At 35.8% G+C, this 13,876-nt stretch overlaps 1 protein-coding gene and 1 long non-coding RNA gene across 3 annotated transcripts; one reads left to right on the top strand and one right to left on the bottom strand.

Moving 5' to 3' along the window:
• Positions 1–531: 531 nt before the first annotated feature.
• LOC132095639 (uncharacterized) lies at positions 532–3,659 on the bottom strand. Its single transcript, XM_059500775.1, has 3 exons — positions 3,477–3,659; positions 1,135–1,434; positions 532–935 (listed from the first exon to the last, which is right to left on the bottom strand). Exons 1-3 carry the CDS (start codon positions 3,544–3,546, stop codon positions 532–534), a joined length of 774 nt encoding a protein of 257 aa, XP_059356758.1. The 5' UTR covers positions 3,547–3,659.
• Positions 3,660–4,576: 917 nt separating this feature from the next.
• Positions 4,577–13,500, top strand: LOC132094970 (uncharacterized). Of its 2 annotated transcripts, XR_009422418.1 has the most exons (3): positions 4,577–4,830; positions 8,999–9,137; positions 11,987–13,500. It is a non-coding gene; the product is annotated as an uncharacterized LOC132094970 (long non-coding RNA). The 2 variants fall into 2 exon arrangements; XR_009422417.1 differs by lacking the exon at positions 4,577–4,830 and having other exon boundaries at positions 8,716–9,137.
• The last annotated feature ends 376 nt before the right edge of the window (positions 13,501–13,876 follow it).

Raw genomic sequence — 13,876 nt, 5'->3', positions numbered from 1 at the left:
TATGTTACTCTTGAAAGTCTAATTGTTACGATTGCAGGGCATGGAACACATACAAGATAAGCAGACATGTTGTTTCTTTAAAGAACTAACAAAAAAGTAAATGCATTATGCATTTCTGCGAAACAATGACTACTTGTACGCACCATTACTAAAACATCTGTCACTGATATACAGAAGCTACAGTCATAGCTCCTCATTCAAATAGATTCGCTCATGGTGAGAAACTTTAGATGAACAGCATCTCAACATGCTGTTGTGAGTGTGTAGTCTTTTACTATATGTGTGTTTGAGAGCCTGCGTATTTAATGACACCAGAGAAAAAAAAACAAGACATTTTTACACAAAGCATTGTCTCCGCATATGGTGAGTTAATCCTTATGATTTCGACTTTTAATGGCCTTTAGTTAATTCTTGAAATTATATGTTTTCCCCACATCAATCTACACTCCACACCTCATAATTGCAAAGCAAAAAACTGATTTTCAAATTTAGTATAGTATTTATATATTAGTCAAACATCTCTGGAGAGAGCTAATGTCTTTTGACCAGTGGTCTCAATCCAACTTGACTGAGCTTGAGAGGAACATGATTTACTACTGATTCACTATTGAAATCAGTTCTCAATTCCAAATCTATGGTGTACTCACTTTGATTAAGCTGAAGATAAAGATGAAGTGTGCTCTTGTGCTGAACCGAGCCGGACTCATCGGAGTATGTGCCCACACAGGTGAGCTCACTGATGGTGACATTGTCCGGCAGATATACTCGACTCTCCACAGTAAACCTGCCATGCTTCTCCACAGAGATGACATTGGAGGAAAAGTTCAGGGCAGGTTCCCAGTGAAGAGTGGGTGCTGTCTTTTGTGTGTAGTTGGCCCGACAGACAGCAATCCTTTGATTGATGTCACTGTCCAACTGGGTGGAAAGTTGGGGAACTAAAAACAAAAAACCTATAGTTGTTTATTTATTTTATTTTATTTATAATATTTTTTGTACAGTGAACTGGATTCATCACTGGCTCATGATTACAACGTAAGTTTGAGAGAGATATCTAGCATATGATGTAAACCTTTTGTTGTAAATATAAACATTTTCAGTTTTTCAATAGTTTTACAATAAATTGTTTGTACTCACCACTCACAGACACATTTACAGCATAGCTTCCTGCTTTATGTGAAAGATCACAAGAATAAAATCCTTCATCTTCTGTTGAAATCCTGGGAATGACTAAATAAACTCCATCTGAGGTGTTTAACAGCCTCTTTCCATCTTTACATGTGTCGTCCAGCTTGGGTGACAAACCAAGCCAACAGTTTCTTCCTTGCAGGCTGATGTTCCACAGAATATAGATAAGTTCATTCCATTTGATATCAGTGCCATTACCACACTGTAAAGTCACATTGATGCCTGGAATAAAGGTCCGCTCTTTAAAATCTGCAGGAATAAATAAATTAATGTACATTTAAAATACATTATAATGTATTTTATAAAATAAAAAATGTGGTCTCTTTTAGGTGAATATAATTCAAATATAAATATAACATTTGGGTATTATGACACATTTTGTCTTTTTTTTTCTATACACTAAACTTATATCTCCCTGCCATACCAGACTAGTGTTATCCATTGGGTCTTTTCCTTTAGTCTTAAAATAGTTACAACACAGCAGTTCTATTCTGACATTTCACTATATAATGGTATAAAGTTATTTTTTAAAAGCATTAGAAGCAAAGAATCCTTGTTTGTAAAATGCTGATTCTGTGAAATTCTATAAACAGTTTTACAAGTAATGTTTTCTCAAGGTTAAGCACTTGCTTTCACTGACCATTGTTAAATATTTTATATGAGTTTTTTTAATTTCTCTACCCTATTTGTGTATTTACCTAAACAAATAAAGTGTATGTTTTCTGACCTGTCAGCGGTTTAATCGCAGAATCTTTATTCTTTTGAGATGCAGTGTCTTGATCTCCTGGGACAGTTAGTAGCACAGAGTGTTAGTGACAGGTTAATGTGAGGCTCAGCAGTTCACTTCTGTTACTCAAACATAAGTGTGAGATATTGAATATTTAGCAGATTTAAACGAAATGAAGAAAATACAGTTTATTTGAACACTTATACCACACATAAAATGTACGAATGTTATTCCAATGTAGCAAAAAAATATTCAGTGGCATCTGTAAACAAAATATGCTAGACCAGAAAGCCAAAACATTAAAGTACAGCTCAAAAGAGTATCATTAAAATGAACGGGGAACACTTATCTTTCAATAATATACCATGAACAAACATTATATAATGCTTAACAGATCTTTAGATAATATATATTTAAATAGCTAGAAACACAAGATAATGCACTTGTTAATGTTTACTAATAAACTTAGTGAACAATGCGATTAGTGGTTTGTTATGTAAATTGCAAATGTGATCAAACTTTCAGTTCATATGACCATGCATTTCTTGAAAATCTACTAATGGTTTTAACAGCTGTTACAGTGATTAAAACTTTTGTTAATGCTCAACACTTTTGCTGCTGATGTTGGTATGAGTAAGGTTAGGGATGGGTAGGTTTAAGGGTTAATTAAAGGGTCAGAAGTATGAAGGGGTCAGTTTGATTCGGCTACTGTAAGGGAGCACGGTTCAATCTGTTTATATTACATTATTTTGATTACGAACACATATTTCTTGAAAAACTGATTTTGTCCTGTTGGTGTGTTATTCAAAGAAATATCCTGTTTAATGTTATGCAGTATACAATATAAATGTTGAGGCAACAAAAACATGTTTTGAACCCAAATTACTATGTGTTTTGTGTCTTTAGCAAGCATTTAGAAAAACTGAACTACCCACCATTTACACAAATGTTGTTAAAGCTGCCTAAACTCCAGTGCACATAAAGAAACTAAATTATTAGTAAACATTTATGAATTATGAATGGTTTTTACTTTAGATTGGGTACTGCAAAAATAATTATTAAATGATTTGTTAAGATGTGTAACTAGGGTGAATTTCGGGTAATTTGAGACACTTTTGCCATTGCGATGACGGCTTATAAAGGTACTAATGATTAGTCAATGTTTAGAAACATTTTCAAATGATGAATAGTTTCCACTTCAAAAACATGAACAAATAATTAATCAGTGATTTGATAAGATGTGAAAATAGTCTACACAACAAATAAAGACCATATGACCTTTACAGGAATTAACATGAATAGTTTGTGAGGTGCTTATATTATATTTGTAAATGAAAAAAAAAAGCTGAACTGAAGCTTAATGACATTTGTTAGCAATCAAAATTGCATTAACAAATACGCTTTTTAATCATTGTATAATCACTGTTTTAAAGTCATTTGTAGATTTTTTTTTTAAATGTGCATGATCATATGAATTGAAAGTTTAATGACATTTAAGGATTTGCAAGGTTTTATTAATGAAAGTTATTTTAAAATGTTACCAATTATAGGTATTTACACTAACCTTTTATTTGATTTCCTGCCACAAAGATGCTTAGGAGGACTACCACCATCAATGTCTTATTGTTCACCATCGCTGCAAATCACTGGCCAGATTCTCTTCTCTCACCTTTTTTTCCCTTGTGTTCTCCTTCTGTTTTTACCTTGAGCAGAAAAGCTGTTATAGACTCCCTTTTTTATCATTTCTTAATCTGACTTCCTGTCTTGTAAACCACGGCTGTTATGTGAGAGCATTTGTGAAAAATTAGTTTGTTAAGCTGGCACAATGATGAAACTAACGTGACAATGTAATTGACAAAAGTGCAGTTTTGATCAGTTCAATTTATAGTATTTAAAAATAACAATAACAAATTCTAAAATGCAGATTTATGATGGCTTTGCAAATTTTATTTAAATGTTAAAATTAACATTATTACCCTTTGCCATGACACTTAAAATATGTAGGTGCATCCTATTTCTCTGGATCATCTTTAGTGTATTTGTAGTGTATCTGATTGGAGTCCATCGTCTGCAAACTGTCTGGCCATGATTTGGAAAGTTCTTACAAGCTAAAATACAAATCAGAGCAAAAACAAAGCCATCACATTAAAGGATCTGTGTGGAGAGCTCAGAAACAGGATCGTTTTGAGAGCTGGGGAGGAAGAATAATGTCTGATGTATTGAATAATACGTAAGCATCGTAAGCCTAAAGCTGGGCATGCACTGTGCGATTTTAATAGTCCTTCACGATTGTTGCTTGTTGTCAGACTGTACGAACATGATGGCAGTGTCACACTGTGGGATCTCAGTTGTCATTAATGCTGCAGTACAGCAAGATGTGAAAAGTATTGAATTGTATTATTTTCTAAATGCACTGTTATTCCTCTGCTCAGATCCCAGTCTGCTTCCCAGAGCTCTGCTTTTATCTTAACCAGAGGAATGTGGGCTCATACGCTATCAGTTGGTAAACATCAGACTGTTTTTAGCTCTCCCTCCTACCCCGTCTCTGTTTGTCTAGGCCAGTCAGACTGACCATTGGGGGTTGTGGCCGTCATTGCAGTTGCGTCAGAAATGACCAGGTCCTACAGTGACACAAGAGAGCAATCAATACAAACGCCTTGACACCGGCTCACCTCCTAATGTCCATTTAAAAGAAAGAGCAGTGGTAGGCTTTCAAACTGGTTTCAGCGGGTGTGTGTCTAGCCTCAGTGTGAGATCTACAAACATTTTTTCATGATCCATGAGTCAGGTCTGTGAGTGCTGGGATGATGTAAGGCGATGACGAAGAGGTGTGACAGTAATGCAGACGCTGGTATATGTTTATGTCTCTGGAGGTTAAAATAAAACTCAAGGTGTTCAGGCCCAGTCCAGTTTGAAAGGTATGTGTGGAACGCAGATTTGACGTTTTAGACAGTTAATTCTGTTGTTTGTGTGTGAGTGTGTGTACTTCATTTGTTTTGGGGCAAATATACACCCTGAAGGGAGATAAATGTAACAACCTCCCATTTAGTGTCATCATTTAAAAAACAGATTCATACACACACTCAACAAAAAGGTTCATTTAGTTAACATTAGGTGCTGTGCACTTACAGTACTTTTACAGGATTGTTATTATAGCCTAATGTGCATTAGTACTGTCCATTTATTCGCCAATATGCATTCACCTAATGTGAATTTATACATCTTATAACGTTAAAAATGTATTAATATGTAATATATATATATATATATATATATATATATATATATATATATATATATATATATATATATATATATATATATATATATATAAAACTTTCTGTAAATTATTTAAATGTACAGTACCATCAGTTGTTACTTCTTGACACTTAATTCATTAACTAATAATCACTTTATAATATAAAGCTTATTAAAAAATCTGATTAAATTAATAATGTTTTTATTATTATTATAAAAAAAATGCATCGTTTTGCAGGTAAGGGCTGTAATAAGTTGTACTGATACATCTTCTGATGCACCAGGGCACCTCATCAGTGATGTATCCTGAGGTCACCGGGTGTTTCGGGTCTCTCGAACATCAGACACCCTCACTCAGACGACCCAGCTGAGGTTGATCAAGCCTCAGCTTGTGCCCTGGCAGCTCAACCACGCTCTCTTAATCCAGAGCCACCTAGAGGCTTTCTCCGCTGCCTCTGTGCTGTTACAGATGGCTCTTCTCCTCCTTTTGCCTGTGATGCCGAGTGCAGTATATGCCCTGCAGAGGGACTGTCCAGCAAAGCCTCTGCACCCTACCTCTACAGGCAAGCACCTTGCCTTCCAGCCTTGTTTGTGGCAGTCGCTGACTAAGTCCTGATATTTCCCCTTTTTCCGCTCAAAGGCCTCCTCCATTCGCTCCTCCCAAAATTAAATAAATTAATAAAAAAAATGGAATGGTATTGACATGCACAAGGCCAAACACAAAACACCATCAGGGTAATATACATGACACACAAATACAATAAACATCAAATAACAGGAAATGTTACACTTAACACTGTAATGTACATTAAATAAGAATAATCTTAATAAAACTTCATAAACCATTTATAGTATGTGGTACAGTATTTATATATGGTAATGTAACTTACAGTTAACCAATTAATAGGTTTCCACTGTAAAGATCACAAACATTTACAGTGTAGCTTTATGTAAACACAACAATATAAATGTTTTATTCTCATTTAGATAGTTGTGTGCGTGTGCATGTGTGTGTGTGTGTGTGTGTGTGTGTGCACAGAAACCCTTGGCCATTTAACAGTGATTCATGACTTATGATGAGACAGTAATTGTCAGGTTAGTGAGGTTCAAGGAAGGGCTAACAAAAGCATCATTATTTTCATGCCACATTCATGGGAATGGCTCATCGGGTTGTGACGCTTGTGTGCGTGTGCACTGTGCACACACATACAACCACAAATAAAAAGGTCTTGTGCCGTCATGGTGTCTCTTACTGGTTCATTTCTCTCATGATAAGCCTCCCTGCTGGGTCCTGTGCCTGTGCGTGTTTCATCTGTCTTGCGTAAATGTCACAGTGTGTGTGTGTGTGTCATCAGATGGGGCGGCCTACTGCGACTGCCCTATGTGCGTCCAGATGTTTGAGAGATGAGGGTGTTAAGTCAACATATCAGCTCACTTGTGTGATCGTTTGTCGTGTGAGGTCTCTGGGGTTGGTGTTGGGTCATAGACCTATTTTGCTGGTGTGTGTGTGTGTGTGTGAGAGATAAGAAGTGTGTATGACAGGAGCCAGCAGCCCTGGACAGGGTGACCCCATCAGAAGGAGGGTTAAATATTTATACCAGGCTTCACTGTGAAGATTCACTCTGCCCAGAGGAGAATACCAGGAAAACTGTCATGTCTAATGCATTTCACATCACTGTTGGATCTGTCTGTGTGTGTGTGTGTGTGAGAGAGAGAGAGAAAGAGAGAGATGAAGAGAACATGAGAATGAGACAGCGGTTTGGACAGAGATGATGTTCTGCCCACAGAAAATGTGATTTGCATGTGCGTGTGTGTTTGTTTATGAGTGTGTGGGGGTAAGAGAGAGACTGTTTTGTATGTTAAATGTTTAATTTTATTATCACTGAATGTTGTTTTTCCTATTAAACAGATACGAAGAAAAAAACTGGGGTAGGATTTCTTTAGAAACAGTTATCACTCAGAGATTAACATTCACACAGAATTACAAACAATTGGCAAGTAACATTTAATTAAACATGAAATTCTAAAGTAGTAAGACTGATATAGTATTTTCTTGTAAAACATATGATCTTTAACATTATATTTGTTTTATTTACAACTTTGAAAATCATTCTGTTAATAATTAATAATAAACTAATAAATGTAACGGTTAATTAAAGGTTGGTGTTATTTAACAATGTTTTAGTTAAAAAGATATAATATAATATAATATAATATAATATAATATAATATAATTTAATAAACATTTTTATTTTTATATGAGATTTTATGTTTACAGATGGAAATTTACAAATTATCTTCATTGAACATGATCTTTACTTAATGTTCTAATTATTTTTGGCATAAAAGAAAAATAAATAATTTTGACAATGTATTTTTAGCTATTGCTACAAATATACCCCAGTGATTTAAGTGATTTAAGGTTTTATGCTCCAGGGGCACAAATGTCAAATCAAATCAAGAGATTTTTATTTTCATTTAACCACATACACAAATTCAATCCAATTGTATTAATCACATCAGGCTGTTTAAGGTTGCCAAATATTGACTTGACCTTGAACTTGACAAATTAATATAATGTTTGCTGTCACAAGTATGCACTTATTTATAACATTTTATAACTGTTGCACTAGGTTTGTGCCAACATCTAACATCTTTAGCAGACATCTAACCTGTGGTAAAATTACTATAATGCACAACCTTGAGCAGATTATCAATACAATTCAGTTTATTAGATGTTAATCATCCTTGAAGGGTATCTGTTGCCATAAAAGAGACTTAGACATGGTGCATTAGAATAAAACTTCCTATGTGAAATCATACAGAGCACTTGTGCTTGACTTTTGGTTTTGTGCAACAGCTCTGATAGCATCTGACAGCTCACTTTTACATCACTAGCTGACTGGATGCATGTTGGGTATTTCAGTTAAATGAGAAATTTACATGCACATACTGTTTAGAATGATTCATAATTTGTCTGTTTGGAAGCAGGTCATTCATGCATAATGTACAGTGTAATGGTTTCTCGTCTTGTGGGTGTTGGCACATGCAGGCCCTACGTCTTTGACTTTAAATAAGTATGTACATTTGTTCATGTGTTGTTGAGAGCTCGAGCTGCTGTCCGCATTTTGTCATATGAGTAAACCACAGATAGCAACTACACAGTGCATATGTGATCCACCTCTTAAAATACCCACAGCACACATCCGTTGACACACACAGGAGCCTTGCATTCAGCACATGTGGTTTGGTAATGAATAATAGGAGGCTGTTTTTGTTGTTGAAGATGTTTATTTGGGTTGGAGATTAATACTTTCTGCTAGCACTGTATGGCTACTTACAAGCTCTATATACAAGCATCAGAAAGGTGACTTTGAACATATAATTACAAACTTCAAGCAACTGAGTACCATTCTTCATTCATCACAAGGGATCACCAAAATACAGTTGAAGATTGGGCTTATGAGTCTTGATTTCTGCTGTGGCATTCGGATGGTAGGGCCAGATTTTGGTGTAAATAACATGAAAGGATGAATTCAATCTACGGTTCAAGCTGCTGCTGCTGGTGTAATGATGTGGGGGATGTATTCTTGGCACTTTTGGCCCCTTAGTACCAATTGAGCATTGTTTAAACAAAAACTTTAACTGCATAGTCCCAAACTATGTGCAAAATTATTAATATAAGCTAATTATTAACATAAGCACAAGTTAAAACTAACCATTTTGATATTCCCCTAATAATTTATAGCATAACAACATTGTAGTCTCTTTATACAGGTGGGAGGTTTATACTGTATGTATTTTCTTTTACCTTTTTGGGGACTAAAGCGTGTAGCACATGTTATGGCATCTGTTTAATTTGGATGCTTCTACCAGGTTCATTTTGTGCCAAATGTTTAATTGGAAACAGTCTTTGATGTCAACAACAGAAGATATGGGGAACCTTTTTCTTCACTGTTAACATTTGGTAAGCCTTTTTACCAAAGCCTATTTTTTGCTATTCTGTTCTGTGCACATACGATTTGCATTAGGTATCATTTTCCCTGCTGTTTTTCTCCTCAGAACAGACCTGTGTCCCACCACTTGAAACCTACTTTGATAGATTACCTCAGACAAAGTTCCTTTTTCCTGTTTCTCTTTCTCGTTTCTTTTCTTCACGAGCTCTGTCTTTTGTTACTCGCAGCTCACTGACGTATTTCCTCCACCCTGATGTAGCCTAAACGTGCATCTGTGATTGTTCCTTTAAAATTATTTTGAGTAAGAGGGATGGAAAGTGTGCTCATTTGTGTGTGCGTACTTTCACGTGTGGATAAGATAGATGGGAAGGAAAAGGGAATTAAAGAGTGGGAGGAATAACATTTCTTTTCAGTCTGCGATATGGAAAGTCTTCTTGTCTTGCAGGTGCATTGTAGAGATAAGAGGAAGAAAAGGAGGAAGAGAGAGAAAGAGAGAGAGGGAAACCGCATGTGTGCAGCACATGAAACATCCAACTGAAAGAGGTTGAAAAGGAGAAAATAATCAGACATTACACAACACTTCCTGAGTTTCCCTCTGTGCAGGAATGAAAGCCTGGAAATTCCACGGTGAGCGTAACGGACAGATATGTTAGCAATCATGTCCCAAAATCCAAAAAGAGACTTTATTCCACTGCCGTTTAACACATGTGGCAGAGCAATCCTGCTCATGCAGGTCATGCACCAAAACGCAAGACGACTGTAGGAATGTGTTGTCTGGTAAACATTTTTGATGCTGTTTTCATATATTTTGAAATACAGTTATGATATAAAATTATTCATATGCTGGAGTACGTTTTTTTGTACTGCCTAGCAAATTCAAAGACAGCGCTGCATGAATGCATCACAGATGAGGCAAACCCAAAATGCATTGCAGCAGGTGCATTAAATTCAAGATGGCAGACAAAAGGAGATCAAGGCTGTGTTCTAATTAACAGGGTTCTTACACAGTGTTCATTGCTCCCTAAGCACAGGATGTCTGTTGAAGCTGAAAAAAATGTTCATTTTAGAAGACCCACTACAATTAAGTTGCGCATATAAGAGGAGTTTGAGGTAAAATCACATAATATACTTCTGTAAATAAATGTAATATAAATTATTATATATATTTGACAGTGACATTTTTGCTAAATATTTGTGTGTAGGCCTACTGTAAATTTTCCTGACTATTAAAACATTGCATTATGTTATTAGCTTAGAAATCCATTGTGCTTTGCATAAGGAACACAATTTGTATAACAGACAAAGTTGTTATCTGTGTAGAGCAGTTTTCGGTTGAGGATTTCAGTTTGGAAAATGCAGAAGGAAGCTGCCTATGCACTGTAAGAAAGAAAACAAAATCCATAGAAATACAGACAATGTCCTAGCAGAAAATTACCAGTAGCTTTATGTGGTAAACTGCATGAAAACAGATCAAAAATATCTGCATCAAAAAGATTTGGCTAAATATCTTTCTTGGTGTAATTAATTGCTGCATTGGAATAAAAGGTTGTCTGCTTGTTCTTTGTATGTGCTTTATGATTAATCTGCAGACTAGTGTACTCATCTGAGTTGTACATTCAGTGAGTTCCTAGGGCTTACTGGATTTGAGATGTCTGAGTCCTGTCAGTTTTCATTTACACAGACATGAAGATGCGTCCCTTCAGAGATGAATCATGTCTGTTTGTTTGAGGGTTGGATCTATATTAGCATGCAGTCTTCTTGACTCACCGCCTGCTCTGCACATGCTATGCCTACAAACACTTGTTCCTTAAATTTAAACCATGAGTTTCAGTAAGACTTCTAACAGTTCAATAAAAGAACAAAGACTTCCCTTTCCAGATTATTTGACCTGGATTTTGAGATAAAATGTGACTTCCACGAAACCTGTAAATTACACCGCTGCAGTCATTACCAGCAAAGCAACCCACACAGCCCACAGCTAATGATGCCCAGCTGCTTCCTCCTTTCTTTGCACGTTAAGTGTGAACTATTATCTTTTGTCTTATTTCCCATCGTTTTAATAGCGAATGTATTTCCATGCACACCTGCGCTAAATGCAGTTGTTTTTGTTTCTATTTAGCGATTGTGTATTTGTTCACTTGAAGAAAAATATACGTATAACACCTTACTATGGGCATTGTGTTTTCTTTAACTTGACATTTGAATCCTGTGGTTCGGTTAGATCAGTGGGTTCCCTTTAACATGCCCAGATCACATATAAAAAATAAAAAACATTTTCATTTAGATTTTGCATGAAGACCATTAACATTTGTAAGATTTATTTATTTTTTTTCATATGTGTTTGACAGTGTAGCACAATTATCGCCAAATTCTCATTGCAATAATTTGTTTTCCAATTTGTATTTTTTTATTTGAATTATTTATTAAATATAAATCAGTTGAAGTTTAATGCAGTCCAAACAATACCACTGTCGTATACATTTAATTGTCATGAAAATAAAAAGGATTCTGCCACCATTTACTCAACCTCACGTTGTTCCAAACCTGCATGACTTTCTGAGAAATATAAAATAAGATAGAATATCTTCCCACTTTTCCTCAAAATATCCTCTTTCCTGCAGAATAAATTGGCTAATATAGGTTTGGCATGACACGAGGGTTAGTAAATGATGACAAAATGTACATTTTTGTGTGAACTATCCATATTATTAGCAATAACTATTAATTCTAATAGTTTTAAAAAGGCTTATTTATTTATGTATGCATTCATATATGCAAAATATGACCCAGACACATTTTTTGACAAGAGATTTCACACACTTGTACATGTGGTCTTTTACGTCTCTTATTTATATTTCAGCTTACCACGTATGTGTGTTTGGCAGGTGACGTCAGCATAGCATTCTGTCTGTTTATCTGCACTCAGGTATGTGTGTTTGTGTGTGTGTGTGTGTGTGTGTGTGTGTGTGTGTGTGTGTGTGGCCTCTACACTGACACTCTCACCATTGGAGCCAAAATGCCAGAACCCCTGTTAATCTTATAATCACAAGTAAGTCTCTTAACTCCAGTCCTGATAATCTTATTATACAGAGCATCGAGGGAGATTCCCTTTTTTGGGAAGCGACAGGTGCACACTGAAGGAGGCATTATTGATCAATTATAGGCCTCTTTTCAATTAAAACAACTATGCAGCCAATAAATGACTAGAGTGAAATGTGACAGATGCTTTTCTATTGTAAGTGTATCTGCTGCCGTGGATCAGTGTGCCTGGCTCTGACAGATCAGGCGGAGGAGGGGTGGCTAAGACGGAGCGCTCCCAGTGACATCAGGCTTTATCTGCTCACAGCTCTCTGACGCCAACCCAGCCAGTTCTCACGTGTCGAGGAGAGGAGATGATTAACACCGGCTGCTTTATTGCGTGCACACTTACGCACAAACGCTCACACGTAGTCAGACATGCTGATGCAAACAAACACACCTCTGCTGGATGCAGCATCTCTGAGTCTGGGACGACAGACAGCAGCGCACCAAATTTTATTAAACAGAGGACAGAAGACTTATTCAAGCAATTAATTTTATTTACATGAAAAGGGATAACCCACCAAAAAAAAAATGAAATCTCTTAAGCAAAAATGTATTAATGGCTTAATTGTTTTTCCTAGGCAGTGATGAGATTAAAATGAAAATGCCTTCTGCTTTTGTAATATTTCTCATGAAAATTATACATGTATACCGTTTGAACATATGGATTGTTAGGGTTTGTTTGTTTTTGAAAGAAGTCTCTTACGTTCACAGAGACTGAATAGAAATACAGTAAAAACAGTATAATACTGTTAGACTAATTTATTCATGTGATGATAAAGTTGAAGCATCATTACTCACATGACACTATGCTGATCTGCTCCAGTATAAAACAGTTGTGCTGCTTAATATTTCTTTTGTGAAAACCTTTCCTTTTTTTCAGTACTCTTTAATGAACACAAAGTTCAAAAGAACAGCGTATACTTGAAATCGAAATCTTTAGTAACATCATAAATGCCATAACTTTCACTTTTGGTCTTTTAAATGCAAAACAAACAAATATAAAAATAAACTCACCGACCCCAGATTTTCTAGAGGTTCATTTAGAATCTGATTCAAATTTTGTCAGATTTGCCAGAATACCATTCAGCATAAATACATATGTTACCAAGTAACTGTTTCTAGTCCATTTGAAGGTAATATTTTCCTCATTAAGAACCAAAGGTAAATAATATCTTCCTATTAGTAAAAAACCACATATCAGCTAACAAATTCATTAAATTGACGCTTTAAGGAAAAACACCTGAGACAAAGTTGGCTATTAAATTGACTATTGATGTGAAGATGCTATAACATTTTCCACTGTTTAATTTACCTATGATATTTTCCTTGAATGTGCCATATGGAGCACTTAATCAGCTGACTCATCTGAAAGGTGTCGTCTCAGCTCATTTACCACTGTTATCCTCTCTCTGTCCCATCCTTTCCTCCTTCAGATCACCCCCCTGTGCAAAAAAATCATGTGCTTTAGAAATAACCTCACAAAACACGCTGACGAGTTGGTTACTACCTAAAGTAAAAGCATCCCACTGCACATTCCTCAGAAAATGTAACACACATGCATTATATTAACTCTCCAGCACACTGAGTGCTTCCAAATAGGAAGTAGCGAGGGTGTTGAAAGGTCACGGTTTCACAATACGTCACAAAAAACTGTTGAAGCTGTGAA

Source organism: Carassius carassius, chromosome 19 (assembly GCF_963082965.1).
Source record: "Carassius carassius chromosome 19, fCarCar2.1, whole genome shotgun sequence".
NCBI classification, from domain to species: domain Eukaryota; kingdom Metazoa; phylum Chordata; class Actinopteri; order Cypriniformes; family Cyprinidae; genus Carassius; species Carassius carassius.
The sequence above is the reverse complement of the archived record's forward strand: the minus strand, read 5'-3'. Positions and strand labels throughout refer to the sequence as shown.